This window comes from Pantherophis guttatus, chromosome 3 (assembly GCF_059756535.1).
Source record: "Pantherophis guttatus breed Tessera chromosome 3, ASM5975653v1, whole genome shotgun sequence".
In the NCBI taxonomy this organism is placed as follows: Eukaryota; Metazoa; Chordata; class Lepidosauria; order Squamata; family Colubridae; genus Pantherophis; species Pantherophis guttatus.
Window position 1 is genome coordinate 79411870 of NC_142065.1, and position 13234 is coordinate 79425103.

Genomic DNA, 13234 nt, shown 5'->3' on the forward strand with positions numbered 1-13234 from the left:
ATAGTCCCAGTGTTGCAGAATATACAGCCTCATGCTACATAACTAAGCTCCATTTCATGCTGAATAAACTAAATTATTTATGTATCTTAAATAGAAAAATATCTTACGATAGATTTTTACCCCAAAAGTTTTTTATTAAAATAAATTCGATAAAAATAAAAAAAAAATCCGATTTAAATAAAAAAAATCCAATTTAAATTTAAAAAAAATCTGATTTTTTTGATTTTTTTTAAAAAAAATCATTGATTTTTATCCACCCTGATCAGAACTGAAACCTATGTTGGTGAAAACAGGAGCAAGATCAGCACATTTCTATTACAAAAATTACATTTACATTTGTTGTGGCAAATTTTAAACTGACATTGTCTTGATTATTAAAGTTGAGATTTTTACACGTTTTTGTGATATTCCTACTTAGTTAGATTTCTACTTACAACATAGAAGTATACTGTCCAGTATATTAATTTCTTCTTGCAAATGCCTTATAGTAACATGAAATATTTGCAAGAGAGCCATCTATTGGTTTGTAGAATTATAGCCAATTTAGTCTTTGCAAGAAACAAAGAACCTTGTGCATAGGCTTTTGTGGATCAACATCTATTTCTTCCACTGAAAGAATAGTTATTAAAACAGACTGTGCAATGGTGACAGATTATAACATTTGTATATAAATATGCAGACATGATTTATAGAGAAACAAATGTCTCTGCTGTTACACAAAAGCTCCCCCTATCTAATTCACAATTATACTCCTTGAAAACAATGAAACGTATTAGCATCTTGTTGGCTGAAAAATCATCTTTCTTTTCTATCATTCTCTGGAATAAAGCTAAAAAGCTTTTATCATTCTACTGTTAATATCTCAATATAAGGAGTACAAGGTTAGATGCATACATAGAGAGTACACACCAAGAAAACATAAATATAAATCAGTCAAAGGGCAACTGTATTCAGAATGATGAAAAGCAATCAGAACTCCTGTGGGTCAATGAGGAAAATAATTCAGATGTTATAGCCGGATAACATCTTATTAGGATGAATCAAGAAACCCTTTCAGACTTGTGTTGTGATGCTGTGCACCAAGTAGATAAGCGGCAGAATATATCCAACATTGCAATGAATTTCATCGCTTGCTTGCCTTAAGACACTTACATATAAAAGCCATATTTAGAATGAGGGGTTTTGCTAAGCTAACATCCAAGCTAATAACAGCTAGAAACTTACTTATTGCTGTAAAATGTAGAATTCTCTCGTCTCTTTGTGAAGCCAATTGGTAAAGTTTGTAAGCAGATCTTGCATCTCCGAGCTCGGTTTCTCAGAAAGTTTACCTGACGGAAGATGCAAGTTGTTTTTTTTTTAAAAAAAATTACTTTCAAATATGAACTACTTTAAAGAATTATTTTGAGAAACTGTGGTTTAGTACTACTAAGCTTCGCACTCAAGACCCAATTTTTTTTTTTTTTTGGAGAATCATAGAATCTTTTGCATTCATTTAGTATCATGTCTAAATCTTGTTTTAATAAACCATGGTGAAGATTAAGCTTATATTTTAGTCCCTAAACCAGAAAAAAACTTCTAATCTCCTCATGGCCTAACTATAAAACATAGCAGTGCAATATTTGTTCTTACAAGCTTATTTTTTTAACAGTAAACTATAATTGAATGTTATGTTGAAAGCAGATGCATTATGTTTCACAGAATAGACACTCAAATCATTTCTATATGAGGATCTTTGCATTCACGAATATGAGGGCCTTAATCACTAAAGGCTAACAAGATTGGAAACATATTCAGGATATGTATTGCCTATCTGAGTGTATAAGGCAAAGCATAGCAAGTATCCTATACAAATAAAAAACAAACCCCTGAAAACCTATTGCTATATTGCTATAATTGCAGTTATTTCTTGCATTTCTAACTGAGAAACTTCCACTTTGCCAGCTGTCATTCCCTTGTCTTTATTCAGCAGAACTACGTTGAGTTTTTACTTGTGCCTTCAAAGTGTCAGGCACTGCTCCCAAACAGATGCTTCCAAGTGAAACCAAACAGCTTAACCATTTTCCTTTTTACAGTCATTCAACCTAATCATTCTGCAGACGCACTTCCTGCTTCTCCCAAGCAGCAATTATCAAAGAGGAAAAAAGAAGGTGGAAAAACACCTTTCAAACAATAAAATGGTTCTTCCATTGGACAATGCTTCCTACAAAATTCTTGTGTATCACTTGTTTTATGCAGAATATGGATTTATTAATAGCTCTAGAATTTTACCATTGCAACATGGAGAAATGCTCTCCATTTTGAAGTGTCTTCAGTACATTAGCTCCTCCAAGGACATTCTAGTAATTTCTGCTATTTCTCTTTGTTCTTTCCTTTCTATTTCCTTCAAACTTAACAAAGTTAAGAGCAGGGGCTTCCATGCAGAGATATATGCAGTCCTTCAGTTATGACTGGCCACTTAGCGACTGTTCAAAGGACTTAGGACCTGGATTTGAAGTTCCAATGGTCAGCCTTTCTTCATAGTCATGTGCCCAATCTTTGGGTTCTCGGCAATACAGCTGCATTATGGTTGTTTGCAATGTCATGCTGTCATGTGACTGTGTTTTACAAAGGTTTTGCTGAAAACTTACAAATCGATTACTTTTGGGTTTATGAGAAAGAGCATCTCGAGCAGCCCGGTCAGTCATTCTTCCCCCGTCTTCTAGAAACCGATAGTCTGAAGAAGAAAATCAAGAAATAATACATAAGTAGTGTATTTAACATTAAAATGTTCAGTGTGCATAGGATTAAAAGGTTCAGTGTATATAGGTTAAGATTTTCCAATACCATTTAAATAAAGCTATTATTATTATCAAAGTCAAACACAAACCTACCATATAACCCCAGGAAAAGACAAATTTAAGGAGAAGCTGAGATTTCGTGTTTTATTTTGATTTTTTAAATTCTTTATGCTGTTTTGGTGGTATTAGTGTATGCTAGATCTGACTAGTCATTGACTGTAAATAATTTTTACTATTATTATTGCTGAGAAGTATAGTGTACCCATTCCATACCTGTTTTCAAGTATTTTTTCAAGATTTGGAGTATGAATATCCCTGTTTTAAGCTGTTGGTTTGAGCTCCAAGTTTGGCAATTTGGTTGCAAACGTTTCATAAACATTCAAGGAGACATTCTCAGTGCATTTTGAGTTTGAGTCAGCAATACAAATGCATTATGGTTGTTTTCAGTGTCCTGCAGTCATGTGACTGCATTTTACAAAGGTTTTGCTGAAAACTTACAAAGTTTTCTTTTGGGTTTATGAGAAATAGCATCTTTAATTTAATTTAATTTAATTTCCAATTTATATACCGCCCTTCTCCCTGAGGACTCAGGGTGGTGTACAGCCAAGATAAAAAACATAGAATACAAATATTAAAACATTTAAAAATATATATAAATTTTGGCCCGAAAGTTAAGAGCATCAACTCTTGAGCATCAACTCAAAACACAATGATGATGTCTCCTCGAATTGTGATGAAACATTTGCAACCAAGTTGCCAAACTCTGAGCTCAAACCAACAGCCTAACTACCAACCCGAGCTACTAATAGTCAAACACATTTCATCCCTATTTTAAACTGTGATTGAAATATGCTATGCATTTGATGAAATTTTAAGTATCTCTATATGAGCTAGGATTGTTTTTCAGTTAAGAAAAATACTTACGTTGCCTCATTCTCAGTCCAAAACATTCTCAACCTATCTTTGTATTCTATCCAACATACTCTATTGTGTTTGTTTTAGGATACTAGGACAAACTACACTGCTAGTACAGTAAGGAGGAGCTTAGTATTGGCACAGTAGCAAGAGTTTATTAAAAAAACCAATTTTAATTTTATAATTCTTATTTTTTTTAAAAAAACTACATAGCACTACACTAGTCTAGGACAGGGGTGGGCAATTGTGGCTCTTTTACAACCTGTGGACTTCAACTCCCAGAATTCCTGAGACAGCTTGGCCTAGGTCATTGGTTACCCCTGGTCTAGGTCATTGCTTATCCCAAGCCCTACAGTACCTTGAGTAGTTTTATTGGACTAATACTCTTACCACTTAGAAGAGTTAAGTTGCTGAACTCATTCACTGAAACAAAGGCCGCCTTTTCTCTGATTCCATTACAGCTGTATAAAACTTTATGTTTTTTTACACAAGCCAAACTGAAAGCACAAAAGCAAAGAAACACTGTTATTTTATTTTCAGCATCTAATTTTTTTTTAAAAAAATATGTCTTTAATTTATACCTACCTGCATGAATATTTCATACATCGAGGGCATCTGTATTTTGCTATTTCTGTATTACACAGTTCGCATCTAAAAAAAATGAAATTTGAGATGCTACACTTACAGGTGAACAGCACAGAAAAAAGTCTCTACACAGGGGAATATTGGAAAAGGCAAACTAGTGAAGAAAAATTATCAGAACTTTTCACTTCTGTTTAAGTGCAAATTCTCATTAGCAGCCTTGGCTATCTCCCCAAAGCTGATTTATTACAAATTAATAAACCCTCTTAGGATGTCTTTGCTATGACAGCATTCCACTGCATTTCCTGCAAAAGGTGTTAAAATACTGTTGCTGATAATCTGAGCCCCTTGAAGCTTCCAATGAGAATCAACACAACAGGATTCCACATCCTGTTAATGGCCGCTCTCAGAATTCTGTCTTATCGTTTGTCAGCAGCATCCTGGTAAATGCTGCTTTATCATTTCTTGCCAGTAGAAGCAACTAAACAATAGAAATTCTTTCCCATGGTTTGTTTAGCACGAAATAAAATTGAGTAACTTGGACTGGTGCCCCATCAGCTAGAGAAGATGCATCAGAGCTCCAATTGGCACATCATACTAAATCAGAAATACACAACATGAACATCAGCACTTTGTGATCTGCTCTACAATCAGTTCCTGGCTGGGTCTTGTAATTGATAGCACACCTATATTAAATTTAAAAAAATCAAATCCTAATGGTGGGTTTCTGTACCACATGAAATCAAATAGTCATAATATGTGAGCCTGGGCATTGGGATGCCACTATTCTAAAAATCTGTATTTTTAAAAAACACCAAATTCACGTGATTGTGTGTCTTCCTGTTTTACACAGTATCTGATTACTTAAATAATACAACAAATTCTAGATGGCTACAGAAAGGTACAGAAAACTCTAATTTCTTGGGGCCATCTAAGTTTTCCAGTTTTTGCAGCCCAGATAAGGTAGCGTTTCCCCTCGTTAGGTATATATCATCTTCCAGCTGACAGATGATGGTTAATTTTTTGCTTACTAAGTAATTTCACAAGAGTTCCATTCAATTAAACATCCTTTTTGAAAGTCTAAATCAGAGGTCTTCAAACTTGGCAGTTTTGAGACTTGTGGACTTCAACTCCCAGAATTCTCCAGCCAGCATAGCTGTCCACAAGTCTTAAAGCTGCCAAGTTTGGGGACCCCTGGTCTAAATGTATAAGCAGCCAAACAAATCTTTTGGAGCAAAATATCACAAGCCATACCCTTTCTTCTATACATTGCTTTATGTATAAAATCAGAGCATGATGACATTGTTTACATGGAACTAACTCAATTTTTAATTTTAATGGCTGTGAAGTTTTTCCTTTCAGAAAGGCCGAGCGTCAGGTTGCTGACTTAGCATTTTCTTAATTGTGCTTTGAACCTAGGTCAAACTGACCCAGACATAATTCAACAAAGTAAATGCTGAGAAACCATTTTTAGATATAGGGAGAACAGGACATCTTCAGGATTGTCACTATAGAAGTAGTCCTAAAGAAGTCCTGTTCTTCTTCATATCTATAAATGGATTATTAGTTGTACTTGCAATTCTCACTTGTATGTTAAGATAAAAGCCTAAAATAATGATGAGAAATATTTGTGAAAAGCATAAGAGCTTCAATAGAAAAAAGATGCCTTGATGGGAAATAATGCAAAGTAAGCAGAAGAATTTTGTAAAAACAGTATGCTTAATGATTTTGCTTTTTAAATGTGTTACATCTAATATTTATTTTATTTTATTTATGTAACTATATTTATAGAGCGTAATTGTATTGGGATTTTCACCATGAGTAAATGTACTGTGGTCAGAGGGAGCTCAAGGTGTTACATGTTACAAAGATCATAGACTGCCCAGCTCTGAGCTACAAAGTGAAATGTAATTTCAATTTCTGTTCAATGGTTTCCAAAATGGATTGGCTGATTTTTTTCCCCAGAACAGCATTTCTAAAATTTATACTGCAGACATGACAACTGTGATGATGCTTACATGAACATATTCAATAAAAAAACCCATGTATGTACAGTATACTCCAAAATGAATATGATAAAGAAACCATGTTTGCCTGTCATATGCACAAAGCAGCCAACAAGAAGTCTTTGAACTGAGCACACATAATATCCTTCTGTTTGTTCATATCTTTTTAGGAGCATTCATATGGGATATGCAAAAGTTCAAGTCCATCCATGTTAGATGTAAAAATATAGCCCCAAAGTACAATAGTCCAAATAAATACACAAATAATATGAACTTGTGCCATGCTTCCGTGTCAAGCATCCTTCCCGATCAATATAGTCCACATATTTAGACAGCTATGGTCACCTAAATCTTTGTATACCTAATTTGAATATTGGGAAATGTTTTATTTCAAAAAATCTCTTAAATTTTATACATTTATCTATTTGTTTATTTATTCTTTTTCCAAAGCCATAAGACCAAGTGACTCTGGGCTGCTTACAATTCTAAAATTCTAAAATAATGAAAAAACATTTAAACCCTAAAAACACCCATAAATAACTACGAACAGCAGCTGTGATGATTAATCAACTAATAATAAAGCCAAGTACAGGTAGTCCTTGTCTTACGACCACAATTGAATCCAAAATTTCTGTTGCTAAGTGAGATATTTTCTAAGTGAGTTTTGCCCCATTTTATGAGTTTTCTTGCCATAGTTGTTGAGTAAAACATTGTAGTTGTTAAAGTTAGTGACCTGGTAGTTAAGTGAATCTGGCTTCCACATTGACTTTGCTTGTCAGGTCACAAAAGGTGATCACATGATCCCAGGACATTGCAACCATCCTAGATATGAACCACCTGCCAAGCATCTGAATTTTAATCATGTAACCATAGGGATGTTGCAAAGATCAAAACAGTGAAAAATGGTCATAAATCATTTTTTTCAGCACTGTATTAACTTTGAGTGGTCACTAAACAAATTGTTGTAAATCGACGACTACCTTACATAGCCAAGTTTTTAAAGCTTTGTGAAAAGCCAATAGGGTCATTATATTTGAATATTCTAAGTGAATAACCTAAGGGTTTAATCCAACTAACACAATTATTTGGCTCCAATAATAATGTGTCTCTTGAGGAATTCTACACTTAATATGGACATCAAAAATTCTTGCACTGCATAATGTTCAATTGCTCTCAAATATTTCCATGTGGTTTTCCCCCTTCAGCTTCTTATATTTAACTGGCGTTTGCTTTAGATATTGTCCTGTTTATATAAAGTGTATACAGTACAGATAGTCCTCGTCCTACGATCACAATTAAGCCCAACATTTCTGTTGCCGAGCGAGACATTTGTTAAGTGAACGTCCCATAATGGTAATGGTCCCATTTTACGACCTCCCTTGCCACAGCTGTTAAGTGGCAAGTGAGATAAGGAGAATCCATGACCTCAATGCCTTCCGTCATGCCCTTAAAACCCATCTTTTCCAGCAAGCTAGGCTGGTTTAAGAAGAAAATTTTAAATTCTTTTAATCAGTTTGTGACTTCTTAACTTTCGGGCCAAATTTATATATATTTTTAACTGTTTTTAATATTTGTATTCTATGTTCTTATCTTGGCTGTACACCGCCCTGAGTCCTCAGGGAGAAGGGCGGTATATAAATTGGAAATTAAATTAAATTAAATTAAAGTGAATCACTGCAGTTTGTTAAAGTTAGCAACATGGTTGTTAAATGAATCTGGCTTCCCCATTGACTTTGCTTGTCAGAAAGTCTCAAAAAAAAGGTGATCACATGACCCCTGGGACACTGCAAGTCATAAAAATGAACCAGTTGCCAAGCAGCTGAATTTTGATCACATGGACCATGGGGGATGCTGTACTGGTCGTTAAGTGTGAAAAACAGTCATACGTCACTTTTTTCAGTGTAACTTCGAACGGTCACTAAAATGAACTGTTTTAAAATTGAGGACTACCTCAGTATGAAATACAGAGGTAGTCCACTAAATTGTTTAGTGACTGTTCTAAGTTACACTGAAAAAAAGTGATTTATGACTGTTTTTCGCACTTAACGACCATTACAGCATCTCCATGTGATCAAAATAATAATAATGATAATAATAATAATAATAATTTTATTTCTATACCGCCCTTCTCCCGAAGGACTCAGGGCAGTATACAGCCTATACAGGCTCTATATCCATTAAGCCTGGGGCTGGGAGGAATCATATTTTGCTGCCCTTACATCTGTGCAAGCCAGAATTCTTCAAAAGCAGCCGATTTCTTGAAAGAAACCGAGATCTACTTCCTCCCCCTCCGCTAAAGCTACATTATTGTAATTTGTACTCTTCCCAGGGAAGCATTCAAAGCAAGACGCAACTCCCGCCTCCCACTACTGGCTTGTAAATAGCAGCAGAGCAGCCGAAGCGAGGCTACAATGAAAGCTTGAGAGTCACGAGGTTTGTTTCTCCAATCCTCCATCAGTTTCCGCCTTGAAAAGCTCGGGCCCCGCCGCCGGCGAAGCAAGCCTGCCTGTGGCGAAGGAAGAGGTCAGAGGAAAGGGAAAGGCGGCCGGGGCCTACCTCCGCAGCGACATCTTCCGCTGAAGACTCTCGTCCGCCCCGCTCGGAGCGGCTCCCGTCGAGCTCGCCATGCTCGGCGCCGCGCTTGCCTCGCAGCCTAGAATGGCGCGACGCGGCTCGTTGAGAGCGCGAGACACCGCCCCCTAGCGACCGCGCGGAAAAGAAGCACTGGGGAAAAAAAAAAAGAAGCCCCGCCCTTTGGAGGCCGCTGCGCGAGTTTTAGGGTTTCTTAGACCGGCCTCAGGTGTTTGGAAGTGGGAACGGATGGGGGGAATCGTTCCTGGCAGACCCGGGTAGGGAAAAAGTGATGGAGGAGGAGGAGGTTCCTCTTTCCTTGTGGAGGAATCATGCGTGCAAAAGTGGTGCTTTTGGCCGTAGGCAGAGAAGACTGCAATGAGTAGGAATTTGTACTGAGACCAGGGAAAATAGGTGACTCAACCCTCCCTTGAATCAAGCTGAATTCTGGATGAATATACAGTAGTGGCCAGAATTGTGGGAGCCTTTTTTGGGAAAAGTGTATTTTCTAAAACTAGAAAATACTAGCTAATAACTCCATTTTTGGAGGAGTAGTACCATAAAATTATATATCAATGGAAAGATAATTTAATCAAGAATGTAATGCAATAACTTTTATGAAGGATTTGCTGTTAGAATAGCAGTTACAGTATAAAGAAGAAAAGTGAAACACGTAGAAAAACCGAGATATACAAAATTTATCAGGTCGGTTAATACTTAGTTGTGTAACCTTTAGCATGAATTAGGGCCTTACAAGGTCTTCCCATGGAGTGAACCAAGTCTTTTAGTTCTGCAGCTGTTATAATGTGAAACCAAGATTGAATGATTGCTTCTATTAACTGGGTTTTATTGCTGGGTCGCTTCTGACTAAAAAGTTTCTTTAGTTTGCTCCATAGATTTTCAATTGGGTTAAGATCTGGGCTATTCCCAGCCCATTCCAGCAGTGGAATCTGATTATCTTGAAACTAAAAAAAAAAGTAGTGGTGTTATTAGCCATCAAACCTCAAAAGTACACTTTTCCTAAGGGGTTTCCACAATTTTGGCCACTACTGTATGGGCAGAGTGGTTTTTTGCCAAAAATACAGAAGGGATTTTCTGTGCCCCCCCCCTCTCTTTAAACTTCCCAGTCTAGTTTAACAGCCCTGGAATTTTTGGGTGTTATCCATCTGTCTATCAGATGCTTCCAACATCAGGCAAAGGTGGTAGAGGGCCACCATGTAAAAAAAACTATATCTTTGAAAGCTTGTGCAAAAAATCTCGTGGGATATGCCTGGCTCTCATTGGGAACCATGATGCAAGAAGGGAAGCGAAGGAGAAGAGTAGACCTTTGACTCTGATCAGCCCAAGTCAGGATGTCTTCTCCAGATGTTTTGGTGCCTGGCTTTTGGGAAACATCTGGCTGGCCTGATCTAGTCAGTGTCCACAAGGGTTGCCAAAAAAGTCAAGACTATGAAAGTTTCATGAGCTATCAAGAGATTCAACCTAGAAATAAGGAGAAACTTCCTCAACAGCGAAAGAGAAGTTGCTTTCAGAAGTTGTGGGAGCTTTCAAGAAACAACTGGACTGCTATCTCTTAAAAACGGTGTACAGTCTCCTGCTTGGGAGGGTTGGACTAGATGACCTACAAGGTCCCTTCCAACTCTGTTAATCTGGTATATTGCTCCCTGTTTATACACAGTAGCTTGCCCTGCCAGTGTTGGTGGGTATGATGTATTGTTGCCAGAAAACCAGTATGTCTATATCCATGAAGTCAGTAATCAAGTTCAACAGGAAGAATAACAGGTGGAAGGAACCTTGGAGGTCTTCTAGTCTAACCTGCTGCTCAAGCAAGAGACCACACCCCCACCATTACCACCATCATCATTAATGTTTCAGAATGGTCTAATACCAGAAACGGTTCAGGAGCAACATGTGAACATGTGAAATAATGTAATTCACCAATTGATGAACCATTACATCCAAGAATGTAAATTTTTTTTGTATAATTGCAGAATAAGTATTTCCAGACTCAGAATAAGTAATTCCAGACCTATAAAGCAGTGGTGAAATCTGAACCGGATTACTACTGGTTCGCTGGCCGCGCATGCCCAGTGCGCACCACGCACCAAATGCAGGATGCACATGCGCAGTGCACGCCAAAAGGAGGCATGCGGTAAGTAGAATAGTGCAACCTCTTCGGCCAAAGAGGTTGTAAAAAAAATGCTTTTAAAAGGCTCTGACGATCCCAGCTGAGCCACGCGATCATCAGAGGCTTTTTTTTTACTTTTAAAAGTATTTTTTCGGCTGAAGAGGTTGTAGAAAAAATGCTTTTAAAAGTAAAAAAAAAAGCTGATCACACGGCTCAGCTGGGTGGAGGGGGGAGCAGTTCTCTGAACCACCCACCGACATCACTACCGGATCAGGCGAGTCAATCCAAACCGAGAACATTTCACCCCTGCTATAAAGTAATATTGGTTGCTGATTTGGTTCTTGGTGCAATTCAAGGTGCTGGTTGTCACCTTTAAAGCCCTTCATGGCTTGGGGCCGGTCATGTCTACCTGACCCATCAGAGCAGGGAGGCAGGGAATGTTGCGGGTCCCATTTCCCACTGGAGATACACCTGGTGGGACCCCAAAAAAAGGGCCTTCTCTGTGGTGGCTTTCTCTCTCTGGAACATCATTCCCCCAGAGATTAGAATGGTCCCCACTCTAATATTCTTCCGGAAGGCGCTGAAGACCTGGTTCTGCCAGAGGGCCTAGGACACCTAGAGTGGGATGGAGCCCATTAAATGGCTTGTGTGATCTGCTGTTGCCGGGATGGGGTGGGTGGGAGATGGGAGTGATTTTGTTATATTGTATTATATTAATTTATTTGATTCTTTTTGTTAGTTTTTCTTCTTTTAAATGTGGTTTCATATTCTGTAAGCTGCTTTGAGTTGCCATGGGCGAATAGGCGGCAATATTAAATAAACAAACAAATAAATATGACTTGGTTCCATCTTGTCTCTTAATTTTAAGTAGCAAATCAGAGAAAACTGGTGTAAAATGTGTTTCTGTGGTCAAAAAGATGCTTTAAACCTTTAATCTTTCCCACTGCTTGAAGTTCTTATACATTCTAAATTTTATTCTGCTGGCCCTATTTAGTAAAATGTTTCAGATTCATGCTGCAATAAGCTTCTTTAAATGGATAGTGACGTAATAAATCTATCGCACCCCATCCCATCCAAAGGGAAGCAAAATTGGTATGTTTTCTTTGCAGGGGAATATTAAAGTATCTGATATTTTTAACTTTGTTAAAAAGCATTTATGAGGGGTTAGGGTTAGGAAAATAAACTATTTTGGCACAAAAGCACAAAATAATTGACTTATTTAAGAGTATAATTTAATAGCCATTTAAATATATGCTGTATTAAGATTTTCAACAGTTACAAAATATTTACACAAGATATTATAGATTGCCCTGGAAAGTTAATATCTTTAAAGATCATTGTACGTAGTCCTTCTACAAGTACAAAATTCTGTTCTTTTTATAAGCACCAGATATGTCTGTCCCATCCATTTCATGTTACAGACAGAAATATTTTCAAAACAAGATTTTCACATAAATTAATGTTTTCAGTTATCGTGATCAAATATTTTTAAGACACAATTTTACAATGAAGAGTTCCTTTGATGTAACCAGCACATACAGCCTAAAAAAAAAAAAAGTAAAGAAAAAACAACACTTTATGTTATATATGGAGCGCCAGGCCACACAAACAGGAAACACAAAAGAGGTAGTGGATCATCTGTGAAGATGTTTGTGTCCGAAAAGGACCATCATTCAACTAAAGTGTTTAAGGGATTTTATGGCGGCGTAACTCATTGTCAGTATAACATAAGCTATTGCACTTTTGGGAGCATAAGTCATACTCCTCCTTTTTACTGCATTCTTCCATCTTTCTTTAAGGTGTCCTGGACAGTGCTGATAATAAAATCAAGAAGAATTTCCATATATGTATATTCTTTGGTTCAGAGAATATCATAAAAAAGCACCAACCAAAAATTAAATATTTTATCAATGTTGTCAAAAGTTTCTTTTTGAAGCCATTTCTCCTTCATAGGAGGAAGTCTTTTTCTTCCTGAGATTCTTCAAGAAATCACCAGCATGTTGCTGTACAATTGTTCCACAGTTTTGTAATTATTTCTTGTGTCCTGTATATGGCAATATGAGGTTTACTCAAAATTCTAGAGAAAGCACACCAAGCCACTTTCTATGTATCGTTGTTGTCCCTGATTGAGATGAGAAAATGGATGAAGTTGAACAACCGGTAGTTGATTGGTGTCTTGAGCGTGGAAAAAAAATTGGGTTTTATGCCAGTTGCCATCTTGAATCTGCAAGAAAAGAAAACTTAAAATCAAATAA

General features: G+C 37.0%; 2 protein-coding genes across 2 annotated transcripts in view; both read right to left on the reverse strand.

Moving 5' to 3' along the window:
• The window catches only part of ZNHIT6 (zinc finger HIT-type containing 6), a 35218-nt gene extending 26228 nt beyond the window's left edge, over positions 1–8990 (reverse strand). The window contains exons 1-5 of the mRNA XM_034437134.3: positions 8837–8990; positions 4278–4343; positions 4083–4189; positions 2628–2713; positions 1225–1328 (exon numbers count right to left, since the gene is read on the reverse strand). Of these exons, the coding sequence (XP_034293025.2) occupies positions 1225–1328; positions 2628–2713; positions 4083–4189; positions 4278–4343; positions 8837–8907 (434 nt within the window). The 5' untranslated portion in view covers positions 8908–8990. The remainder of the gene's footprint in view (positions 1–1224; positions 1329–2627; positions 2714–4082; positions 4190–4277; positions 4344–8836) is intronic.
• A 3204-nt stretch (positions 8991–12194) lies between these two features.
• COL24A1 (collagen type XXIV alpha 1 chain) overlaps positions 12195–13234 on the reverse strand; it is a 144447-nt gene continuing 143407 nt past the window's right edge. The window contains exon 60 of the mRNA XM_034437135.2: positions 12195–13203. Within this exon, the coding sequence (XP_034293026.2) occupies positions 13057–13203 (147 nt within the window). The 3' untranslated portion in view covers positions 12195–13056. The remainder of the gene's footprint in view (positions 13204–13234) is intronic.